The sequence below is a fragment of the Saccopteryx leptura genome, chromosome 1 (genome assembly GCF_036850995.1).
Source record: "Saccopteryx leptura isolate mSacLep1 chromosome 1, mSacLep1_pri_phased_curated, whole genome shotgun sequence".
NCBI lineage: Eukaryota > Metazoa > Chordata > Mammalia > Chiroptera > Emballonuridae > Saccopteryx > Saccopteryx leptura.
Window position 1 is genome coordinate 8,686,172 of NC_089503.1, and position 18,433 is coordinate 8,704,604.

At 61.2% G+C, this 18,433-nt stretch overlaps 1 protein-coding gene across 4 annotated transcripts; it reads right to left on the reverse strand.

Annotated features, from left to right (window-relative positions):
• Positions 1-4,327: 4,327 nt before the first annotated feature.
• On the reverse strand, positions 4,328-13,213 carry SLC22A12 (solute carrier family 22 member 12). Of its 4 annotated transcripts, XM_066359424.1 has the most exons (10): positions 12,480-13,213; positions 11,704-11,807; positions 10,735-10,889; positions 10,489-10,657; positions 8,140-8,263; positions 7,548-7,663; positions 6,623-6,837; positions 6,024-6,132; positions 5,573-5,776; positions 4,333-5,045 (listed from the first exon to the last, which is right to left on the reverse strand). In XM_066359424.1, the coding sequence occupies exons 1-10, from the start codon at positions 12,879-12,881 to the stop codon at positions 4,982-4,984; spliced, it is 1,662 nt and encodes a 553-aa protein (XP_066215521.1). In that variant the 5' UTR covers positions 12,882-13,213; the 3' UTR covers positions 4,333-4,981. The 4 variants fall into 4 exon arrangements, with proteins under 4 accessions (XP_066215530.1, XP_066215539.1, XP_066215521.1 ...); XM_066359433.1 differs by lacking the exons at positions 10,735-10,889; positions 11,704-11,807 and adding an exon at positions 11,583-11,672 and having other exon boundaries at positions 4,328-5,045; positions 12,479-13,213; XM_066359442.1 differs by lacking the exon at positions 5,573-5,776 and having other exon boundaries at positions 4,330-5,045.
• Between the last annotated feature and the right edge of the window lie 5,220 nt (positions 13,214-18,433).

Here is an 18,433-nt window from a genome sequence, read left to right on the forward strand (position 1 = left end):
GCAACCCAATGAAGGGGGGCAGGGGGGAGGGCTGGGCGGGGCAGTGGGTAGCCCCGGAGCGCCCTGACTCTGCGACTCTGCCCTCGGGGGAAGGCACCTTCCTGGTGCCACCCAGGGAAGGGGCTCTGGCCTGGGAAGGCCTGTTCTGTGGTGTGCCGCCGGGCGATGTGCATTGCTGGGGAAGCTGCTGGAGGAGCAGGGATGGGGGGGCGGGGGGGGAGGGGAAAGGCAAATGCAGATATATATTAAAGACAAATAATCTAGATACACGAGCAGCAGCCTGGGGCACCCGCTGGGCTCCAGCAGCAGGGAAAAGAGCGAGCGAGGCGTTGCCCTCGGACTGAGGGGTCACTTCTCTGCCCACGGGCTCCCTGCTCCCCCAGTTTTTTTCTCTTTGTTAACAAATGTGTCTGAGTCTTGGAAAACAACCCAACCCCGGAAATGTGTGGGAAAAGAAAACAAAACTTTCCAAACCCAAAGGTCCTGTGCAGTTTGTTCGGGGTGGGGCTGTTGGGACCAAATTGTTGGGACATTGGTCCCGGTTCTGGGCTGGGGTCTGAGCCCAAATTGAGGCCCGTGAGAGTTGTTAAGTAACCCCTAAGCTTTTGGGCTGAGCATGGCTTTGGGCTCCTGGGGCAATTGTCTCCAAGTGGCTGAGGATGGGGGCAGGAAATAGCCCCCAATCTGGTGGGCAAAGACTGATGTCTGACCCTGGTTGGGTCAGCCCGCCTTAGGACCTTAGCTTCTCTGAATGGGGACAAATCCCCAGAGGCAGGAGTGCCGTGCTGCCCTCTAGTGGTTGCCACAGCTCTCAGGGGAGGCGAGGCAGTGTTATTCCTGGGTGACAAGGGCATCAGTGGCCGGTCCAAGGTCTCGAGGTAGGTGAATCAGTAGCTGAGTCCAGTTTCTGCCCAACTCCAGATCTCTGCTCCTTCTGCGTCTCTAGAGGTGTGGACCCTGTCCCCACCACAACTTCCGTGTCCACTCTGGTTGACTGAGGGCAGTTCCTGGGACTGCAGATGGCGGTAGACCCAGCACACCTCATCCCCAGGGGTTTGCTCCCTCGTGGCCCACAGGACCAGGCGAGCTGAGAGAGGGCTCTGTATTTGTTAAGCCTCTTGGTTGCAAGGAGCGGAGACTCAAGCAGAGACTCGAGGGCGGGGAATTGGGGGACCAGAGTGTGCAGGCCCCCTCGGGAGAGCGGGGTGTGGGTGGGTTTGCAGCACCACTCCACTGAACACGAAGACATGTCGCAGCCACGCTTCTGTCACCCAGGTGGCCTCTGCCTTTTGCTCGAAGGAGCTCGCCTCCCCTCCCGGCTCTGGCCTCTCGTGGCCTGGGCTTGGCACTGCCCTTCACTGCCGCATGCAGCCTCCTGAGTGTCCATCGCGGTGGCTCTGCTGCCGCCTGGCTGGTTCTCCTGCCGTTTCCCAGTCCACAGGCCGGGTGCAGGCTGAGGCTGGACGCCTCCCAGGCCCTCGGGTGCAGTGCCTGCAGGAGTCCCACCCGGTTGGCTCATCGCTGCCACCTCCTCTCCATCCTGGGATGATGCTTTTGTCTTGGGACCCTCCCCACGATGGGGTGTGCCTCCAGAGGTCCTGGGGTCCTACCCCAGGGTCCTAAGAAGGGGAGGAGATGGGTCCTCCCCAGTTGCCTGGGGTGTGGCTCTCCACGGTCCTGTCCTTCCTTGCCCTCCTAAACCAGCCACGCAGGGAGAGGGGAGCCCTGGCTTGCCCTTTCCCTCACTGCTCACACTTTTGGAGCCTGAGGTTGACATCCCCAAGGTCAGCTGTAGCCCCTTGTGGCTCTGCTGGTGCTCTCTCTGTTCAAGGGACAGAGACTTATCTCAGGTTCCCCTGCCCCTGTCACCACTAGCCAAAGAAAATAAGAACAGGCAGGCAGTAGTTCTTTGGTGTCAAGAAGAGGACTATCTTTGCTTCAGAAATTTCTAGAACAGCCCTGAACAGTCTGTCAGAGTAGGGGGCCAGAGAGAGGGGCAGTGCAGGAGTTGGAAGGACAGCCCCCAGTCCTGCTTTTGCCATGTGGCTGTGGGACTGGTGTTTTCTTCTCTGCATAAGGAGGCGAAGAACTCCTGTCACTCAAAAGCAGGGGTCTCAAACTCGCGGGCCGCATGCGGCCCGCCGAACAATTTTGTACTGATTTTTTTTTTGTTTTCAACTGCAGTGAGAAAAGTGTTGCATAACAGTTGCCTTTTGTAGACCTAGTGCGGCCCGCCGAACGGCTGTGATCTTGCTCTGCGGCCCACATGCTGAGTTGAGTTTGAGACCCCTGCTCAAAAGCTTGGTTGTAAGAGGAAAGATTTCTGAACCCTGCCATTGACTCAGTTTACCCATCTATAAGAGATGGTTACCTAGGCCTCAACTTCTTTGTCTTGGGCATCTAATGTTGAACTTAGCACCCGGGGCCTCATGGGCTCTCGAGTTCTGGCTGGCCTGCCCGTGACCCCCAGGAGGGTTCAAACAGCACCTGGGGGGTGGCTGAAGTTCTAGGCACCCCACTCCTTGACAGGAGAGGAGATTCCACTGGGGTGAGGGTTCAAGGACAAGGTTTGGGACAGAAGCTCAGAATAAAGTCTGGCTGCAGCCTTTGACCTTGATGGCCTGCCCTGGCCCTCCAGGCTCCCAGGGAAGGGAACACCAGCTCGGCCAGGGCTGGGGCTGCTCTGGGAGGATGTGCCCCTCCTGGAGGTGGGTACGGAGCCTGTGGTGCCCAGCACTGCCCGTCCCCACACACCTCCCTGGGTGACCTATGGCCCAGGCCAGAGGCAGGAGAAGGGAGTGGGTCCCGAGCCCCTGCTCCGTCTTCGCTGTCTGAAGCCTCTGCTGCGGGGAGGAAGTCACTGTGGGCGTGGTTGATGGGTGCTTCTCTGCACACTGCCCCCCACCGCTGTTGCTAGGTCTCCTCCCAGTGCCTTCAAGGGCTGGGGCTCCCTGTGGCGGAGGTCGAAAGAACGCTTGTATTCCAGGGAAGGCTGCCATTGCGGCCGGCAGCACCCAGCCCTCCCGTGAGCCTGCAGCCCCGCCCAGGGCGCACCTGCCATGGTGGTGATGGTGATTTCGCTCCCTAGTAGTCCCAGAGGGGTGGGGCCCTGGGTCCCGGAAGACTGTGACCACCTGGAAGGACGGGGAGCAATGCCCCTCTGAGCGCTTGGTGAGTCAGAGAACACTGTGTGTGTGTGTGTGTGTGTGTGTGTGTGTGTGTGTGTGTGTGTGTGTAGGGCATTGTGAGGAGCCATCTCCCACCAGCCCTAGCTCTGCCTTCTGGAAGCTTCTGGACACCCTGGAGCCACAGGAAAATGCTAAACAAGGGTAAGAAAGGCAGCTAGGGCTCAGCCGGGCAGCAGGCAGACATGACAGAAAGTCTAGGGTGGGCTGGGACAACCTCGGTCCGGGGGGTCTTCACTGAGGGGCAGCAGTAGGCAGATGACTGAAGGACACAACCTTCCGAGGCTCAGCGGCTGCAGCTGGTAAGACCAGGCCAGGGAGTGATCCTATCTCCCTGGGGTCGAAGAGCTATGTTCTGTTTTCCCGTGAACCTTCTTCTGTATTTGTGCACCTGTGTGTACACATTGTGTGTGTGTGTGTGTGTGTGTGTGTGTGTGTGTGTGTGTGTGTGTGTGTGTAAGCGTGCAGCTGGTTCTGGAAGCAAGACACAGGCCCAAGTGGCCCAGAGACCAACTGAACACAGCTGGCAGGACCTCCCGGGGCAGCAGATGGCTCCCGCCTGCACCCGCGTCTGTTCGCTGGTGGCCAGGAGTCCCGGGCCTGCCCCTTCCTGCCGGAGCCCCTGCACTGCGTCCCCCGGAAGTGGTGCCCAGGCACCCTGCAGGCACCCAGCTGGTTCTGAGAGAGGCCCGTGCCCTTGAGGAGCACCGCTGGACATCTAGATTGGGAGGCCCGAGGGCAGGCTGGGAGTGTTGTGGCCACAGCTGGGCCCTGGAGACCTACAGACCAGGGTTTGACTCGAACCCACCCCCTCCTGGCTCTGTGTCACAGGCAGTCAGTTCCTCCAAGCCTCAGTTTTCCCATCTGTGAAACAGGGCGGAGTCTACCTCAGAGGACTCAGGAAAGATGCAATGAGGGACGCCCTGCGGTGCCCAGCCCGGGGCCTGGCCCACTCCAGGGGCAAGGAAGGGCGGCTGCTCAGGCAGACAATCCAGGCAGGAACGCTGGCCTGGGAGGGGTCACCCCAGGGAGGAGCCCCCACCCAGGCCCACCCCCCTGGGCCCGTCACAGTCGGTGAGGGCCTGTTGTGCATTCCTTTATTCACTCTTGTCTCCCCCCCATGGTCCTCCGCCCAGCTGTGTGTGGGAGCTGGAGACAACCCTCTGGGAATTCACAGGCTAGCAGCGGGGGAGAGAGGTACATGGCTGCAGCCATGGGCAAGGGTTTCCTTAGACCTTTGGGCAGGCCCTGGACCCTTGGACTGAGGACATTGGCCCGGGTCTGGGAGGTGGAGTGGGAGTTTGCAGAGAAGGGGGTGGGGGGTGGGGGGCATGCACTCCCAGCAGAAGGCGTGGCCAGCAGGCAGACTGGCTGTGTGCTGCGGGGCAGTGCGGAGAGGAGCAGGGAGCCAGGGGCCGCTAGTCGGGCGGAGCTGCAGAGTGGAGTTGCCATCACCTGTCCAGAGCCCGCAGGCTGCAGGGAGAAGCTGAGAGGTTTCACCTGGGATGGTGATCGGCCTCTGAGCCCAAGGCAGCCAGAGGGAAGCATGGGGTCAACAGGCTGGCCCCTTCCCAGGGCCTGGCCCCTGCTCCTCTCTGTGCGCAGGAGTGAGGGTCGGGTGGCCTCCTGTCCATCACACCACCTTCTGCCCTGTGTGTGCTGAAGGGTGTTCCTCAGACAGTGAGAGGCAGGGCTGGGCAGCTTCCGGGCCCTCTAGAAATCAAGGCCTTTGCTCGCCTGCCTTCAGCAGAGGATCGAAGACTCCCTGCTTGTCCCGTCTCAGGCTCTCAGGAAGCCTAAAACTGCGTGGATTTCAGGACAGAGGGCTCCCGGGTGTGGTGCATTGCCTTCTTGACTGCCCTGTTCAGGAAAGACGTGGAGAGGTTGTGTCTCACAGGTGCAGTAACCCCTGACCTCTGACCATTGTCTATGCTGAGGACTCAGAGAATACTGATGCACTCTGGGGCCCAGGACTGAGCTCCCTGAGCACGTGACGGAGGCTGTGTGGGGGGTGGGGGGGTAGTGGAAACCTTCACAGGTATCTAGGGGCTTTGGTTGTAGAGTCTGGGGCCAGTGAGAACCCCAACAATGGCCGCCATGCCCTCAGCTCTCCCCCTTACACAGGACTACACTCTCTTCCCTTTGACCTCTTTCAAGGTGGAACTGGGATTCGCTGGGCCATTTGGACCTCAAATGGTGGAATGAAGAGCAGGGTACAAAATCCCCACTGTCAGTCAGGAGACCCAGCCCTTGGCCTCCACTCTCTCACAGATGTGCTGTGTGACTCTCAGCCAATCTTATCCCTCTCTGGGCCTCTGCTTCTACTTCCATCCAGTGATGGGGTGCTCTAAGGGAGAAGACACTGGTCCCAGGGCGAGTCCACTCACTGGTTCTGCACATCTTGGAGGGTGTCGGGCAGCGGCAGGCCCTGCGTCTCGGGCAGCAGCAGGGCAGCCAGGCCGCTCAGCACTGGCACAGCCCCGTACAGCAGCAGGGGCAGGGAGGGGTGGTACACATCCAGGAGCCGGACCAGAGGCCCTAGTATGGCTCCCCCTCGGTTCACCATGTGACCCAGGCCCACTGCAGTCATCCTGCCGGCACAGGTGCAGCTGTGAGGGGCCACTCTACCTGCCCAGGGCCTTGACCCCCCCACTCCCACCCAGCCCTGTTCTGCTTAGGGAGGTGGTGTGGGTCAGGCTGGGCAGGAGGGCAGGGGTGCACCTGGGCAGCCAGCCCCGGGACGAGGTGGAAGAGAGACACAAGGCATGAACACCCAGGTCTGGAGCAGACCCCTCTCAGCCCAGGGCAGCCCTCTCGGGGGCCCGGGCACAGCCTCACCTGAGCGGGGTGGGGAAGAGCTCACCACTGTAGATAGTGGTGCAGGTGAAGGAGGAGACTACACACCAGATGCCCAGCAAGGCCAGGACTGCACGTAGGAATGGCATCTCTGTAGACAGAGCCGGGGTTAGCAGGGAGGGGGCAGGGGCCACAGGGTCAGATGGAGTTTCTCCCCCCGACCTTTCACACGTGTGTGAGTCATCTTCACCCGAGTGTCCCCACATCTCACACAGGTACCATGTCCTAGATGGTCTCATTCTCTGAACCCCCCCCCCCAATCAGCTCCCCACCCAGACACCCAGAGCAGACCCTGGGAGTCCTCCCTGGCCCTTCCCCCCAGTCTCCTTGCCCCTGTCCGCACACTCCGTCACTGAGTTCTTATTTTCTCTCCACAATTTTTCACAGTGCCACCCGCCCGCCTCCATCTGCCCAGTATGTGCCACCACCGTCTGTCCCAGACGCCCCAACAACCTCCTTCCTGAGCCCCTGTTCTAGTCCAATACCCTCTAAGGAGGAGGAGCCAGGTGTCCTTTCCTGGCCCCGGCCCCCTCGGGGAGGAACCTCCGGCCGCAGCTCTGTGCCCAGCCCGGCCCGCTCACCGTGGGGCACCAGCATGTTGGCCAGGATGGAGAGCCCCGACAGCAACAGGGATGCCACCTGTATGGGGCGGCGGCCTAGGCGGTTCAGCAGCATCATGGTGGCTATCCTGGCTGGGATGTCCAGGAGCCCGAGGAGGGCCTGGAGCAAGAAGGTGTCGCTGTGCAGGGCCTGCAGGTCTAGGGTCAGGCCAAAGAAGATAAAGCCAAAGGCAAACCTGGGGGTGGAGGTGGGGCAGGCAGGTGGAGTCAGGCAGAGGGATTGGGCTGCTCCATTGCTTGTTTGTTCTCAGACCCATTTCCACCCTCCTCCTGCTGCCCTGACATGGCAGAGGGTGGTCCCCACAGGCTTCGTTTCCGGTCCTCTTGCCTGTGCTGCTCCTTGTTAGGTTTGACCAGTGGGAGGCGCTAGTGAGAAGCTGGAGGTGCGAGCAGAAGCAGGGGCATTCCTCCCTGCCTCTCCCTGAGGGCTGTGTCCTCTCCTCAGCCCCGTCTTCCGCTGAGCAGGCCCTCCCTCGGAGGCCTCACCGCTTTCAGTCTTTGCTGGGTGGCCCTGACTCCTGGGCTGTCCGGGTCCCTGAAAATTGGGTAGATGTCCCTTTCTGCTGTTGACGTCTCTGACTGCCTCCTGTCCCACTGGGCTCTCAGCTGCCTCAGCACCTTTGTTAGAAATCGTTATTAACCTCTCCTAGCGACTGCCCCCTGAGCCTGCCTGGCCTGGGCAGTGTCCTCTGGAGAGCCCGACCGGTAGAGGTGCCAGTGCGATCAGCCTTGTCCCGAAGGCGCCTCCAGGACTGTGGGACCCACGAGAGGTCATCGGAGGGCCCCTGGCTGGATGCCAGCTGGAGCCTTGATTCCAACCTTCCTAGCTGCCAGCCGCCTGCAGCAGGCCGGAGGAGGGGGCCGGGGGGGTTGAAGGAACACCTACCAGCACAGAGAGGTGACAAAGGTCCGGAGGCCCAGTATACGCGTGCAAAGCAGGGTACTCAGGCTGGCAGGAGTCTGACGCACCCTGAGCTCTTTCTGCGTGGCTGACAACAGGACCTTTGGGGAGAGGGGCACTGCTAGTCCTGGGGGCTCTGAATAGGCCCTCCTCTTTAAGACACCTCCTTTTTCTAAGTGAGGAGGGAAGATAGAGAGACAGCTCCCACATACGCCCCTACTGGGATCCACCCAGCAACCCCATCTTGGGCCGATGCTTGAATCAACAAGCTATCCTCAGTGCCTGGGGCTGATGCTTGAACCAGTCGAGCCACTGGCTGCAAGAGGGGAAGAGAGAGAGAGAAGGGGAGAGGGACGGGGTGAGAAGCAGATGGCCGCTTCTCCTGTGTGCCCTGACTGCGGATCAAAGCTGGGACGTCCACACACCGGGCTGATGCTCTACTGAGCCAACCAGCTAGAGCCTCTAAGACCCTGATATTAGGGGGCTGGGTCCCTTGGCTTTCCTCCCAAAGGCCATGTGCAGGGCAGGGAGAGGGTCTGAGGGCCCAGACCTGGGAGAAGGCCTGTCCCTGCCTCACCTCCATGGTCAGTGCGTCCCGCACTGCCTTCTTCCCGTTGACGGCAGCCACCATCTGCAGCTCCCGCAGGCCCTGCTCCAGCCTGCCTACAGTGATGAGCCATCGTGCCGACTCTGCCAGCCACCTGGGGCAGGGGACAGAGGGAAGGATGGGTGGGGGCCACTGCCTGTGGCTCCTGCTGGCCCACTGGCGCCAGTGGGTGGCCCAGGGTCTGGCCTGCACAAGCTTTACTGCCCCTCTTTCCCCTTCTGCCCGAGGGGTGGCCTCACTGCTGTCCACAGGCCCCGGGCTCAGGCTAGGGAGGTCAGTGGGTGGGAAGAGAGGGACACTGTGACGTGTGGCAGCGGCCACACCATCTCAGCCACCGTCCTTCCCGGAAGGTCAGCCTCTCTCCCTCCTCCTCCCATTGGGTTGAGGTGGGGGATCCCTAGTCTCCCCTTCCTGCCTCCCTCCTGACCCCACGGCCCTTCCCCTGCCTCACCTGGGAGCCAGGCCACCCCTGTGGCGACAGGATCACAGTCCTGCCCGCCCACCCCAGGAGCTGAGCCTGCCAGGTCCTTCCTCCACTCTGTGGCACTCCCCCGATGTCACATGGCCCCGTTCATCTCCATGGTTGCACCTTCCCGCCTGAGCTGGCCCCTTCCCCGCCCCTCCCTGCAAACAGAGTCCTTAGTCCCGGCATCAGCAGCGCCCCTTGCACCTGGTCGGTCGACGCCTAGTTCCGTCACCTCTAGCATCCCTCGTGCTCGACTGACCCTGCGTTCCTTGCCTCACCTTCGTCCCTGTTGTCCTAGCTGGGACAACAGTGGCCACCTCCTGAGTGTCATTTGGCTTCGTGCATGCCAGTGTCCTTTCCCCATGGCACGACCCAGGCCCGAACACTGCCCTGGCTCCCACAGTCCCCAGCACCAAGCGCTTGCCCCCTGCTCTGTGTGCCCAGCTGGCCGAGCTCCCGGGATGCCCACCTCTCCACCCTGGCTCCTACACCCAGGACTGTGCTGCTGCAGGTTCCCAGCCAGACACGCTTTCCCTGTGAGCGGCCACAGGGCGGGGCCGCTTCCTTCACACCCGCCAGGACCCTGAGGTCCTCTGAGGTTTACAGAACAAGTGACAAAAGGGAGGACTCAAGTGTCTTTAGAGGTAGAGTTGACAAGACCCAGGGACCTGCTGAACTTGGGGTGGGGTAATGGTGTCGGGGAAAGAGGTATCATGGCACCTCTGACTCCCTTAGGTGGTGGGTGGGGGCTGCTATCACCCTGGGGGGCCTGGGGCGGAGCGAGTGTAAAGAGATGTTGTTTGGCCCTGGCCGGTTGGCTCAGCGGTAGAGCGTCGGCCTAGCGTGCGGAGGACCCGGGTTCGATTCCCGGCCAGGGCACACAGGAGAAGCGCCCATTTGCTTCTCCACCCCTCCGCTGCGCTTTCCTCTCTGTCTCTCTCTTCCCCTCCCGCAGCCAAGGCTCCATTGGAGCAAAGGTGGCCCGGGCGCTGGGGATGGCTCCTCAGCCTCTGCCCCAGGCGCTAGAGTGGCTCTGGTCGCAATATGGCGACGCCCAGGATGGGCAGAGCATCGCCCCCTGGTGGGCAGAGCGCCGCCCCATGGTGGGCGTGCCGGGTGGATCCCGGTCGGGCGCATGCGGGAGTCTGTCTGACTGTCTCTCCCTGTTTCCAGCTTCAGAAAAATGGAAAAAAAATAAAAATAAAAAAAAAAAGAGATGTTGTTTGGATGCTGCGGCCCCAGTCACGCAGCTGTTGCACAGGCCGTCGGGAACAGGGAGCTGGTGGCCCAGGGAGCTGGTGGCCCTGGGAGCTGGTGGCCCGGGGAGCTGGTGGCCCGGGGAGCTGGTGGCCCACGGAGCTGGTGGCCCGGGGAGCTGGTGGCCCGGGGAGCTGGTGGCCCGGGGAGCTGGTGGCCCGGGGAAGGCAGGGCCGGAGGGCATTTGGGGTCGGCAGCATTTGGAGGGAGAGTCATGGCACAGGTGAGGCTGCCCGGGGAGAGGGCACAGCAGGCACCCAGCACGTGCTACAGAGGCCTAGCAGAGTGAGGGGGGCAGGGTGGTGAAGGGTGAGGAGAAGGGGGGAGGGAGGTGGATGAAGCAGGAAGGAGGCACCCTAAAGGGCGGAGGAAGGAGACGAAGGTGATGAGGCCCGGGCTCCCGGGCGGGATGGGTGACATCAGGGGCTTGCAGTCAGTCACCAGCTGTGCCAGCCTCCCCTGGCTCCCCTCCTGCCCTGCACCCCTGGCCCCCTGCGCCCCCAGCCCTCCTGCGCCCCCAGCCCTCTGCCTCCCGTGGGAGGAGAGTCTCCCATTTCCCTTAGTGGAGGACGGGGCGGGGGCGGGGTGGCACCCACCAGGAGTACACAAACATGAGGAAGAAGGGGACAGAGAACACCAGCTGCAGCAGCACCCAGTTGCGCACGCCGTAGGCCACTCCGGCCAGCAGGACCATGCCGACGCTGAAGCCCAGGGTGTTCAAGGTCATCATCAAGGTCTGGGCTTGTGCAGACGTCCACTCCATCACTGCAAGGAGATCATCCAGGTCATGCCAGGAGCCTTCGAGAGCCTTCCCTGCTCGGCTCGGGATCAGAGGCACCTACTGAGAGTACTGCTGCTCATCGAGATGCCCGCTATGGTCATGCCCGCCAGGAAACGGAAGAGGCAGTACGTAGGTAAGTTGGGGGCAAAGGCGGTCGCCGTGCCGAACACAGCTATCTGAAGGTAGCACCAGGTCAGCACCGGCCTGCGCCCAAACCTGTGACACACACGGGGAGTGTGCTGGGGTCCTCAGTGGGCCACGATGTTGGCCACGTGAGTCTGGACCACCAGAGCCCACCCTATGCTTGCCCACTCAGCAGAGAGGGATGCTAAAATGACACCTGGTGCCAGACCCACATTCTTTTTCTTTAAATTTATTTTAATTTTTTATTTTTTATTTTGAGAGGAGGGGAAATAGTGAGACAGACTCCCGCATGCTCCCCGACCAGGATCCACCCGGCAGCCCCCGTCTGGGGCTGATGCTCGAATCAACAGAGCTATCTTCAGTGCCCAAGGCCAACACTTGAACCACTCCAGTCACTGGCTACGAGAGAGGAAGAGAGAGAGAAGGAAGAGAGGGAGAGGGAGAGGATGAGAAGCAGATGGTTGCTTCTCCTGTGTGCCCTGACCAGGGATCAAACCCGGGACATCCATATGTTGGGCCGATGCTCTGTCCCCTGACTTGACTGGCCAGGGCCAGAACATTCTTCGTCTATGGAGGGAGGGCTCATGAGCCCAGGTGGGTACTCTCAGCAGAAAACAAGTTCTCCATCAGCAGGAGCGCCCTAGCAGCAGCTGAAGGCAGGCGTGCGGCTGCGCAGGTTCAGCAGTGAACGTTTGAGTGAGAGCATAGGAGCCTCCACAAGCCCAGAGGAGAGCTGGGGAAACCAGGCCCAGAGAGGGTGCGCACCTGACTCAGCAGCACAGCTGGAGGGTGTCAGGAGGGAGGCTCCCACGCAGGCATCTGGGAGCCCGGAGTCAGCCAGGCCAGCGGGGCCTGCATGAAGGAGAAGGGGGAGGGGGATACGCACCTGTCGGAGACCGGGCCGCATACGACGGCCCCCACCAGGATCCCGGCCAGGAAGATGGACTGGATCATGGGCCTCAGGGCGTTAGAGTCGCACACCAGGTCCCACTGGTGGGGGAGGAGGACGGAGCTGAGCTCAGGAGGCAGAGGGGGCGCAGGTGGGAGGGGCAGAGAAGCTACAGGGAAGGCCCTTGGGAGCTGGGTCTTGGCGGCTGGCCTGGTGACCTCTAGGGTTGTACAGAAGGGCCCTGTGGGACAGCAAGGGCTGTCACCCCTTGCCTAAGCCCCTCCATGGCTCCCCATGGCACCCCAGGGAAGGGCCAAGCCCCTCTAGCCTCATCTGCCCTCCCCCGCCTTGCCCGAGCTGGTGCCGCACTCATGTCCCTGTGGTCCTTTGCAAAGAGGCCCCTTCCCTGTGGCTGTGATGGGCCGCCCCTCTCACTTTCCCAGGTTTTTCCAGTGTCCGCTTGTGGGGTCACCTCTGGAAATCTAACAGATCCTCTCTGAGTCTTCTTGTGACGGAGAGGAGCAAATGGGCTGCTGCTGGTGAGTGGCAGCAGGTCTGCCCTGGGCATCCAGGGTGCCCACTTCGTGTGACCTGCTGTTCTCCCACCCCAGGGTCTTCGTAGGCTGTTTCCTGCCACCAAACCCTCTGCAGGTGGAAGTGGTCATGGAGGGGCTGGCTGGAAGCTAATGGCAAGTGAGGAGGCCTCCCGGGACCGGGCCATTGTGAGTCCTACCAACCACAGGGTCTGGGAAGGTGTCGAGGGAGGCTCCTACCTTGGATACAATGGTGGAGGTGAAGGTGCTGTGGTCGTAGACCCAGCCGTCCGTGCATGGCTCCGTGGCGGCCTCGCTCCAATTGGCGGCCGTGGCGTTGGGCTCCAGGAGCTGCCACTGAGGGTGGCGGAAGCGGCGACACCGGTGGGGCCCATGGTTGGGGCCTGGTGGGATGGACACAGCCAGGAGGGCCTCGGGGCCCAGGGCGCCAGGGGCGCTGGCCTGGGCGGAGCTGTTGTCCAGGAGGGGCACCCAGCAGCGGTGCGCGGGCACTGCGGCCGAGAAGTTCTCCAGAAGGTTCTGACTGATGATCCACATGAGGGGCACCAGCAGCGCCGCTGTCTGGAGAGCTTGGAAACGACCCAGGCTGCCCACCTGGTCCAGGAGTTCAGCAAAGGCCATGGGGCTCCCAGGGGACCAGTGAGGGTGCCCACGTCACCGAGCCCGGTGGAGGGCCCAGGGGCTGATGGCAGCGGCTCGCTTCCCCGGTGGCAGCTAGGGCTTCTCCCGTCGTCAGGTGGCCTCGAGCATGACAGTGGCCCCTCTGCTTTGCTGACTCCTTGGGCTCCCGCCCAGCGCCTGTCACTCAGGGTGGCTCTGACTGGGGCCTGAAGCTGTGTGGTGGGACCCTGAAGCCACTGTCATCTCCCCCAGAGATGTAGCTGCCCCTGTCTCCGGGAGAAGCTGAATTTGGGAAGTGAGGAAAGTGGAGGCCGAAGTCACCCAGACTGCAATTAAACTGTGACCAAGTAGCATTTATGGAAGAGAGGTTAGTAATCATTTCCTCAGTGAAAATTAACCCAAATCTGCGGGAGCAAATCAAACGCACGGCAGTCCCTGCCCCGTGTGGGCTGGAGGCCTCGTGAGCAGCCAGGTCTCTGACCCTTGCGGGATGGGACACCTTGACCCTGACCTGGGACGCAGGCGGCTGTAGCCGCCCCTGACCACCCTGCCTCCTCCCTGCGGGTTCTCCTGCTCTCGGGGCTGGCACGAGCCTGGAGTGACATCTGTGCGCTGGGAGGACCTGTGTGTGTGTGTGTGTGTGTGTGTGTGCGTGTGTGTGTGTGTGTGCGCGCGCGCGTCCCAAGTCACCGGCCTAAGGGACATCTCTCTATCACACTGGGAACAGAGCTCCCGCCGCACATGCCTCTCCACGGCAATCCCCATCGCAGCTCTCGGCGACCCCTCCCCGCAGGGTCAGTAGCTCAGGACAGCACCCTGGCCTCATCGCTGACCCCTCCCCTCCTCCTTTCACACTCCCATGCCCTCGGCCAGGAAGTCCTGTTGGCTCTACCTTCCGAACCTCCCCGGGCCATGTCCACCCCTCCCCCGGGCCATGTCCACCTCTCCCTCGGGCCATGCCCACCTCTCCCCCGGGCCATGTCCACCTCCCCCCCGGGCCATGTCCACCTCCCCCCCGGGCCATGTCCACCCCTCCCCCGGGCCATGTCCACCCCTCCCCAGGCCATGGCCACCCCTCCCCCGGGCCATGTCCACCTCCCCCCCGGGCCATGTCCACCCCTCCCCCGGGCCATGTCCACCTCCCCCCCGGGCCATGTCCACCCCTCCCCTGGGCCATGTCCACCTCTCCCCCGGGCCATGTCCACCTCTCCCCCGGGCCATGTCCACCTCCCCCCCGGGCCATGTCCACCTCTCCCCCGGGCCATGTCCACCTCCCCCCCGGGCCATGCCCACCTCTCCCCCAGGCCATGTCCACCTCTCCCTCGGCTGCCGCTGCCCCCAGGCCCAGGCTGTGCCCTCTTTCCCTTGGCTCCCTGCAGTGGCCTCTCCACTGGCCTCCCTGCCTCCACCTGTGAGCCTCTATAGCTCGTTCTCCACACACAGACAGACAGGTGCTGCTTCTCCTGTCAGGCCCGGCCACGGTGGTGCCCGGTGCTCACAGCCAGCAGCGTGCCCTCGTCCGCGGAGGTGAGGCCCAAGCCGCACAGTGCACGGCCCTCTCCCGCCCCTCGGGGCTCGTCTCCTCCTAGCCTTGCTTTCTCCACGCCAGCCCCATCGGCCCACACTGCCTGTCGCTGGAAGGTGCAAGGTGTGCCTCTGCCTCAGGGCTCTTGCACTTGCTGTTCTTTCTGTCCCAAACCTTCTCCCAGAGAGCCGACAGCATACGTTTCTCAATTCTTCGTTAGGGAGGTTTCTTTCTCAGTGAGGCCCTCCCTGACCTCCTCGTTTAACTCCCCCTGCCCCACCCCCGGCCCTCCCCAGGCCCCTTCCTGCTTCCCTCCCCACCCCCGAGCTTCACACCACCCGGTTCCCTTCACCTCCTGCTCACGGACCTCCTTTCCAGCCCGCCTCTCGGCACCAGAATGCAGGCTCCTTACAGGTGGGGCTGGGCAGATGTTGTTCACTCTGTATCTCTGTCACCCGGGGCAATGCCTGGCACGTAGCAGGCACTTTGTGAGTGCAGAGTGAATGGATGAGTGAACAAATATCTCAATTCCGTATTACCAACCCACCCCAGAATCCAGTCGGAATCAATCTGGTGGGAGGCGGGCGGCTCCAGTGTCCAGCTCACGAATTTGCTCCTTAGTTGAATTTATTCTGCTCTCCAGCCCCTCTGTTGAGACCCTTATGTCCCAAACCATGGGAGTTTTAGGTTCAGAATGTATACGTTTCATTTCAAAATTACTCTTGGGTACTCTGTAAACTGCCTGTTCTTGTTTTCTAACTTCTATTTTCTTGTCTTGTAGCTGGAATCATTTCATTGATCTCTTGGAGGATTTTAAGTTTGCTTTTCTCTTATTATTAAGGGGTTTATTTATTCATTGAGGGGATTTTGCTGAGTGGCTATGGACCAGCCACTGCCCCTGGCACTGGAGAAACAGCTGTGATAAAACAGGAATAGTCCCTGGCTTGGGCTCTGTGGAAGGACATGCCAGTGGGGGAGGGGAGACAGACCCAGAAATAATGAACTCAATCTACTGATGAGACATGCTCGTGTCATGGACAGAGATGGGGTGGCAGAAGGGGCAGAATACGGGGCCCACCTTAGCTGAGCAGTCAGGGAAGGCCTCTCTGTGGAGGTGACATTGGGAGAGACCTGAATAGGTGAGGGGACAAGGCATATAGATGCTTGGGGAAAAGGCATTCCAGACAGAGGGAAGAGCAAGTGCAAAGGTCCTGTGGTGGACATGGTCCTAGTGCGCTCAAGGAGTCGTGAGAAGGCCAGTGTGCCTGGAGTGGCATGAGCAAAGGAGAGAGTGGGATTAAATGCGGGTCGAGCAGTTATGGGGCTGGAACATATGGATCCTCACAGGGTTTTGTGGGGAGGAGCAACAAGGCCTGGCATGTTTTAAAAAGCTCCCCCAGAGTGCTGTGTGGAGAACACACTGAAAAGGGAGCAAGGGTAGGAGGAGGTCCCCAGGAGGCTGTTGTGTGGCCCACTAGAGTGATGACGAGGATCCCCTGCAGCACAGCAGGGCGGGTGGGGAGAGGTGCTTGCACTTAGGGTATAATGGTTTGCTTTGGGTTCAATGTGAGTGCTGAGAGGGGAAAAAAAGGATGACCCTCAGTTGGGTGAGTGAATGGGGGCATTTACTGAGATGGAGAACGTGGGCGGGGAGAGAAATTGGAAGGGGAAGTAAATCATCTGGCTTTGGATAAGACTGACATGGCCATTAGCCAGCCCGGCAGTGGCGTTGGGAGTGAGCCAGTGTTGGGTAGAGGGTGTAGACTAGCGGTCAGGAGGGCACCGGAAGGCATTTCAAGTATGGGATGAGGAGAGCTCCCCTAGGGAGAAACCTTTCGGGGCAGAGAGGAGGTGGAGCCTGAGCCCTATGGTTTTCAATCCTTAGAGCTCAGGAAGGAGAGGACCCCGCAAAAGAGCTTGTTTAGGTCAAGCCAGCGAGGCAGGAGACCCAGGGTGGGGCCGCTGTCCCGGGAGCCGGAGAAGAGACCCTCGGAGGGGCGATCAGTCAGCGACATCCAGTGCTGCAGGGAGGCGGCCTGAGGTGACGACTGGAGCCAGCCTCTGGGTTGGCAGGTGGACTTGCTCGGTGATCTGAATGGGACATGGTTTGAGTTAATGAGAGTGATACCAGCTGCTGTCACGCCCAAGCCCCAAAATGTATAAAGACTCAAGCACAATGGAAGTTTACTTCTTGATCATGGGAAGTCCCATATGGGTGTGGCTGATCTGTGGGCTCCCCTCGCCCCGCCCTGTGGTGTCTGGGAGTGGCGGGCTTCCCCACCGCAGCCTGTGTTGTCCGTGATAGGTCACTGTACTTGCACGCATCAGGCCAGGGAAGGGGATGAGAGGCTTCCACACGCGCTCCATAGTGAGAACCAGTCCCACCTTGACGGCAGGCCGGGTGGGAACGGGAAGCCGGGGCACTGGGCAGGGGCCATCTCTGCTGCTCGGGTTCACACGACGGTGGGAGACATGTCATGAGGTGCTGACGGAGCACCCCGGCGCTGCGGGAAAACCTGGTGATGTCTGCAGGAGGAGGGCTGTCTGGGAGCAGAGTTCCCGAGACCACGGGAGGGGACGGGATCCAGCTCACTGGACGAGGAGGGCTTGGCCCTAGGAGCGCCTGTTCGGCGGCCGGAGGTGAGCGCGCCCTGCGGACACGAGCTCCGTGGGCAGCTGCGACACTGAGAGGACAGGAAAGGCCCCTGAGCTCAGAAGCAGGGCTGGCCTTGAAGAGAGGGAGTGGGGGTCGTGCCAGGGAGCAGTGGGACCGCGGGCGGAACCCCTGTGCTGCAGTAGGATTAAGTGAGACCAGCTGGCCCCCTGTGTTCCTGCAGCCACATTCTGCTGCTGGGGCCAGGCCAGGAGTGGACAAGGAGTGGGGCTTGGGAAGGAGGGCGCTTGGCCAGGTGACAGTGATGGAGACAGGGGGGAGCCGCTGAGCTGTGCAAAGGTAGGGCGATGGCTGGGGTGACGGTCAAGAAGGGCGTGAGGACGTGGAGGTGAGGGCCACACAGAAAGGGAGCCCACTGTGCTTCTTGAGCCCAGTGGCATCATCGAATTGTCCTCGTCCTGGTGTAGAGTGGGAGGCGGGGTGGAGGCCCGGGGGGCGGACAGTTTGTGGCTTAGATGATGACAGCTGAGGTCAGCGGCAGGCGGAGAGAAGGTCGAGGAAGAGAAAGGCCAGGTAGCTGGGTCAGAGGATGAGCGGAGACGGTGTGGTGGAAAGGCCCAGACCCGCCCGCCCAGCCTGGGTGACCATCAGGTGTTATTAATAGTGCGATGGCGTCATCTGAGAATGGGCACAGGCAAGCTGTTTGTCAATGTGGTTGGTTGTTTTCTTTCTGTGTTTTTTTTTTGATCTGGGGGTGCACTGTGTGTAGACATCTCCCTGGCCGGATTGTGATTCCTCCTACCCCCCAATGTCCTGTGGCGACAGCAGCTGCCTCTGGTCCCAGGCCAGGCAGGAGAGAGGCCAGCAGGAGTGCATACTGTCAGTGACTCAGACAAGGGCCTCGGAGGCCAGCAGGGCTGGCTGAATTCAGGTGGACAGCTGGAGAAGGTGGCAGCCACAGCCGGCTCAGTTTGCTCATGCCTTGGGGTCCCCAGAACCTGGGACACTATATTAATGTAGCATGCGAGCCTCTGCTCTCCTCCTGCCCCTAATCTCTGTGGGCTGCTTTCTTTCAGGTGGGTCAGTGTTCCTGAGAAAATGCTCTGGGTTGGTCCCTTTAAAGGTATCTGTCAGCTTCTAGCTTGTCACCCCTGATAGAAGCCTCCGATGACCCTAGTGCTTCAGAGAAAATGCCAAGGTGCTGAGTCCTCCTCCCCGGTCCCTCTTCAAACCTCTGCTTTGCTGCCTCCTCCCCATGGCCTGGGTATTGGCCCCGCAGAGCGCAGACTCGTTCCTGAATGCCCCGTGCCCTGTATTTGTCTTCCTTGTTTGCTGTTTCTTTTACCTGAGGGCTCTTGCCACCATCCAAACCCACCCGCTCCTACACGCTTCTCCCTCTCCTGCCCACCAGAC